Here is a 6,000-nt window from a genome sequence, read left to right as displayed (position 1 = left end):
GGATCCAATCCTGGTATGTGTATTCAAGAAAGAAGAAAAAAAAAGCATTAAAAACGAGTTTGCCGACTGCACCGCTCCCCCATTCAACATGAAAGCAAAAAATTATATATATATAGAAGGCATAATTGACATTATATAGGACTGATTCGCTATTTCATTTATAATAGCTGCAGAACTGACAAGAACCGGATCTAGTATTATGGGTTATGTCCTAACACAGCATTCTATTCAGTTACTTATATAGGAGTTCTCTATTACGACACGCCCCCTCCCATATTGAAGCCACGCCCATAAATTATTGTAGCTGGAATTAAATAAAAACTTCCTGCTTTGGCTTTTCGCTGCGCGTTGTAAACGCCAATTGGACACAGAAACCGATGTATTTTTATTTAATTTGCGGGAAATAAAATGCGCGCATGCGCATATATATCCTGATTGATGGCAACGGTTGTCTTCCGCTTTGCGAGCAATAGTCCCTGATGGTTGGCACTGTGCATGTATTGCGCATGCGCTCCTGCATCACATGAGGCTTTGCTTTCTTAAAGGGGCAGAAGTGACAGCGACGTAGATCTATAATGTCCCGGGCTGTCCGGGATCAGTATGACCGGAGGTATCACGTGACCGAAACCAGAACTAATCCAAAGGGATTTACAGAATACAAGGTCATTGCTGAAGTAAGTGGCATCTAAGTATCATAGCTGTCAATGTAAAGCTATGTGATGTCAGGATCCTCTGTGTATGTGCTGGTATGTATGACTGATCAGATCTCTTCTGCATGGTGTTTCTCAGTAGTCCGCGTTGATTTGCTGGTCATTGGTCAATAATCAGGAGATATAATGTGCTTTCATAATATTGGGGGAGGGGGCGTATATATGAAGCTTCCTGAGTATACTGGGAGTGCCCCCTGCCACACTTATCTTGGGTTTTGTTTTCACTGCTTATTACTCACCTTGTGACCAACCCTGGTGCTCAGATCTGATCTTCACGGATACCATATAGAACTTTATGCCCGTTACATGTGCGTTATAAAGATATAGATTCATTCCCAAGAAAAATCCCCCCTCCAAGTATCCCATATCCTATTATTGTATGGAAATGCACTAAATAGATAAAAGTATTGGGACACCTACACCTTATACCTACAAGAGCTTTTATGACATCCCATTCTAAATCAATAGGCAATAGTATAGCATTGGACCCCCTTTTGCTGCTAGAACAGCGTCCACTCTTCTGGGGGGTTTCTACAAGATTTTGGATGCGTCTGTGCGGACCAGTCAAGTTTCTTCCACATGAAACTTCTCCAACCATGTCTTTATGGACCTTGCTGTGTTCACTGGGGCACAGTCAGTGGCGTAACTATAGGGGTCGCAATTGCGAACGGACCCCGAAGCCAGCGGGGCCTGTGGCCCCGGGCACCACATCAATGAAAAGTTACTCGAGTAACTGGGGCCTATGTAATATACTACACGGGCCCCCGTTACTATAGTAGCTGACCGTAACTAAATTCTTCCTTCCGGAGCGCAGCGACGGTCCTGACGTCACAGCGATGTGCGCAGCCCATTACGCCACAACGCTATGCGCTGCGTACAGCATCCCGACCCTGGATGGAGTCAGGACCTCCGCTGCGGCCGAAGAGGAGGGTAAGATTAATATTACTGTCTGTGTGTTAATATTACTTGACAGTATAGAGAAGGGAGGAAACCTCCAGCTCACCGTTTCTGCGTCTCCAGATATCTCGCTCGGATCCCCGCGACGGCCTGCGGCGTGTAGTACAAGAAAGAAGGAGAGATGATCCTGCGCTGAATGGAGTTTAAAAGGGAAAGATTGTTCCCACTTTTATTGGAAAAATGGTTAAAAATGAAACAGACTCAGTCTCAAGGCAGAGAGTGGTGCCCCTCTCGACATCCAGCCCGACCTCCCTGGATGACGCGGCGGTCCATGTGACCGCTGCTGCCTGTGATTGGCTGCAGCAGTCACATGGGCTGAAACGTCATCCCAGGAGGCCGGACTGGAGGAAGAAGCAGGGAGTTCTGGGTAAGTATGAACGTCCTTTTTTTTTTATTTTTTTTTTACAGGTTGATCTATATTGTGATCGGTAGCAACTGTCCAGGGCGCTGAAACAGTTACTGCCGATTGTTTAACTCTTTCAGCACCCTGGACAGTGACTATTTACTGACGTCGCCTAGCAACGCACCCGTAATTACGGGTGCACACACGTAGTCACCCGTAATTACGGGAGCCCCATAGACTTCTATGGGCCTGCCCGTGCCGTAATTACGGCCTAAAATAGGACATGTTCTATATTTTTTTAACGGCCCGGGCACCTTCCTGTAAGCATACGGGGAGGTACCCGTGGCCAATAGAAGTCTATGGGCCCATAATTACGGTCCATGATTACGTGCGTTTTTACGTTCGTGTGCATGGGGCCTAAGGTTGTGTTCACAATAGCGTTGCCTTTCCGTTGAGGGGTTCCGTTTGAGGTTTCTGTCGGGTTAACCCCTCAACGGAACGGCAAACTGAAACCTCAGCTTCCGTTTCCCTCACCATTGATCTCCATGGTGACGAAAACTTTGCTAAAGGTTTCCGTTTGTCAACGTTGTGATAGGGTTTCCGTTGTTCTTGACACAACCAATAGCGCAGTCGACTGTGCTATTGATTCCGTCAAAACAACGGTACCCTGTCACAACTGTGACAAACGGAAACATTTAGCAACGTTTCCGTCATCATGGAGACTACTGGTGACGAAACGGAAGCTGAGGTTTCAGTTTGCCTTTCCGTTGAGGGGTTACCCGATGGAAACCTCCGATGGAAGTGCAGCGGTGATCTGAACAGGCCCTTACTAATGTGTTTTTTTTTTTACAGGTTTGGTCGTTGGACTATGTCGGATTCGAGGACTGGTTCGATGACGGCTTCTTTTTATTATCAATGGTTAATGAGGGTTGTGTGGCTTTTTATTTTTTTTATTTCAATAAAATATTTTTTTTATGTCCTTGTATTTTTTTTAAACTTTATTACTACTGCCTTATTAATAGCTGCTGGCTGATTGACAGCATCCATTACTAAGGCGGGGCTTAGTATTAGCCAGTGCAGAGGCTAACACTAACCCCGATTATTACTCCGGTACCCACCGCCACCAGGGATGCCGGGAAGAGCCGTGTACGAACCAGTACCCGACCATCTGTAGTGATGGTTTGGCACTGGGGCGGCTTCAGGCTGGTATTAGGCACAGTGGCCCTTCCCGCCCTGGTAATGCTAGGCTCCTGCCGCTGTGTTGTATCTGGCTGGTTATGAAAAATGTGGGGACCCAACGTAATTTTAAAAAAAATGAATAAAAAATTGGTAAGAACGATGTGGGGTTCCCCCATTTTCATAACCAGACAGATACAACATAGCAGCAGCAGGTTAGCATTACCAGGGTGGGAAGGGCCACTGTTTTTGGCCTTTCCCAGCCTAATAACACCAGCCTATTGCTGCGCTAGTGCCCAACCATCACTACAGATGGCCTGGTACTGGATCGTACCTGGCTCTTCCCGGTGGCGGTGGGTACCGGGGTAATAATGGGGGTTAGTGTCAGCCTCTTCATGTCTAACATTAAGTCTCGCCTTAGTAATGGACGTTGTCAATCAGCCGGCGGCCATTACTAAGGTGGTAGTAATAAAGCTTAGAAAAATACAAAGACATAGGAAAAATATTTTATCCATTTTATTGAGAATAAAAAAAAAAAGCTGTCATCGAAGTAGTCCTCGAATCCGAAGTAGTCCAACAACCGAACCTGTAAAAAATCACAAACACACAAAAATAATTAGTAACACATAAAAAAGCAAAACAATTATTATTCTTCCCTTTCCTGGGTCCAGCGCTGGAGCCACAATGTCAGCGATCCAGGCCCTATATCTAATCCTATTATGTGTGATACTGTCTGCTGAGCTGTGTATCTAATCCCATCATGTGTGATACTGTCTGCTGAGCCCTATATCTAATCCTATAATGTGTGATACTGTCTGCTGAGCTGTGTATCTAATCCTATCATGTGATACTGTCTGCTCAGCCACTGTATTTAATCCTATCCATAGCTATAGGGTCGTAGTGCTATAGATATGCTGTTTCCTATATATATATATATATATATATATATATATATATATATATATATACACATCCCCATATATATACCCCCGTATATATACATATACATATACACATACACATACACACACACACACACACACACACACACACACATATATATGTATTGGGGATATTTCCCCTGACATTTTAAGTCCTTCGTGATGCTCCGGCTGCTAGTGCTGCATTGTTGGATCACTTAGGAGACCCAGCAATGCAGCCGAAAGCTGCGTACCGTCGGCCATGAGAAGTTTGGAGAGGGGGCCCAAGAAGAATCTTTGCATCGGGGCCCATGAGCCTTTAGCTACGCCCCTGGGCACAGTCATGCTTTAACGGAAAAGGTTTGAACCCCAAACTGTTCCCACAAAGTTGGAACTTGATGGAGAGAAAAGATAGGACCACCGGCGCTGCTTATGGTGAACGATGAGTGATATGGAGGCTTAGACAGGCATCAAGGTAAAGACTTTATTGTCAGAGGCTACACGTTTCAACACCGGACTGGTGTCTTTATCAGGCCAATACAGACTGTGCGGTTCACGCACATTTATACACACAGAAGGCAGAAAAAACCGCCAAAGAGACAGGTTAAAGGTCATCAAAAGATACAAAGGCAAAATATAACATATTTGTAGCGAATGTAAACATATATACATGTGTGGTATTGGAGACCGCTTAAAACGTTGAAAATGACAAAAATGATACATTTAAAAAATAAATAGTGAGGCTGTAGTGCCGCTGAAAACCGGCATACAGCACGGATAAAAATTCTCTTATTATAAGTAATCATTATTGAAATGGATAATCCGGAAGGGAGACTAACATGTCTCTGGAGGAGAGGACACGAAAATATGTAGTTATAATAAGGAAAAAACAAAGTTGGAAGCTACAATTGTCCAAAATGTCTTTGTATGCTGAAGCATTAAGATTTCCCTTCACTGGAGCTAAGGGGCATGGGCCAGCCCCTAAAAACAACCACATAGCACAATGGTGATGTTTTCCTGGCATTCATCAAACCCAATCTCATCCATCAGACTGCCTAATAGAAAAGCGTGATTCATCACTCCACAGAACATGTGTCCAGTGTCGGCGGCTTTACACCACTCCATCCGCCGCTTGGCATTGTGCTTGGTGATGTAAGACTTGCATGCAGCTGCTCGGCCATGGAAACCCATGTCATGAAGCTCCCGAGGCACGGTTTATGTGCGGGTGTTCATTCCAGAGGAGGTTTGGAACTCTGCAGTTTTTGAGTCAGCGAGCTCCGGTGACTTGTATGCACTATGCGCCTCAGCACTCCGTGACTCCAATCTGTAACTTTACGTGGTCTCCACACATGGCTGAGGCGCTGCGGTTCCTAAACGCTTCCACTTTGCAATAATACGACTCACAGTTCATCGTGGAATATCTAGGAGGGAAGGAATTTCACAAACTGACATGTTACAATGGAGGTATCCTATTATATTACAACGCTGGAATTCAGTGAGCTCTTCAGAACGACCCTTTCTTTCACAAATGTTTGTACAGTCGACTACATGGCTAGGTGCTGGATTTTATACACCTGTGGCAATAGAACTGAATGAAACACCTGAATTCAATGAATAAGAGGTGTGACCCAATATTTTTGACCATAAAGTGCAGTCGCCTATGGTTACGTACTCCAGTAGTCCCTATTCTTTCAGGACGAGCATGAGCAGATTCTTTCTGGGCATTGTACGTGGCAATGCAGTGTTAGGGTTGTTTACATGATTCAAGTTTTCATAATCCTGTCGAAACTGCTCCACTTTTTGTAATAATCGCAACAAAAACCGACGCATGTAAATATACCCTTAGACACTAGAGCATTGAAGTAAATGGGGGGGAAAGCCTGCGATACCTGTA

The 6,000-nt window shown here is 44.7% G+C and overlaps 1 protein-coding gene across 1 annotated transcript in view; it reads left to right on the top strand.

Moving 5' to 3' along the window:
- Positions 1–508: 508 nt before the first annotated feature.
- The window catches only part of SNX15 (sorting nexin 15), a 47,810-nt gene continuing 42,318 nt past the window's right edge, over positions 509–6,000 (top strand). Inside the window, exon 1 of the mRNA XM_075837158.1 lies at positions 509–674. Coding sequence (XP_075693273.1) covers positions 576–674 — 99 coding nt within the window. The 5' untranslated portion in view covers positions 509–575. The remainder of the gene's footprint in view (positions 675–6,000) is intronic.

Source organism: Rhinoderma darwinii, chromosome 9 (genome assembly GCF_050947455.1).
Source record: "Rhinoderma darwinii isolate aRhiDar2 chromosome 9, aRhiDar2.hap1, whole genome shotgun sequence".
In the NCBI taxonomy this organism is placed as follows: Eukaryota; Metazoa; Chordata; class Amphibia; order Anura; family Rhinodermatidae; genus Rhinoderma; species Rhinoderma darwinii.
The sequence above is the reverse complement of the archived record's forward strand: the minus strand, read 5'-3'. Positions and strand labels throughout refer to the sequence as shown.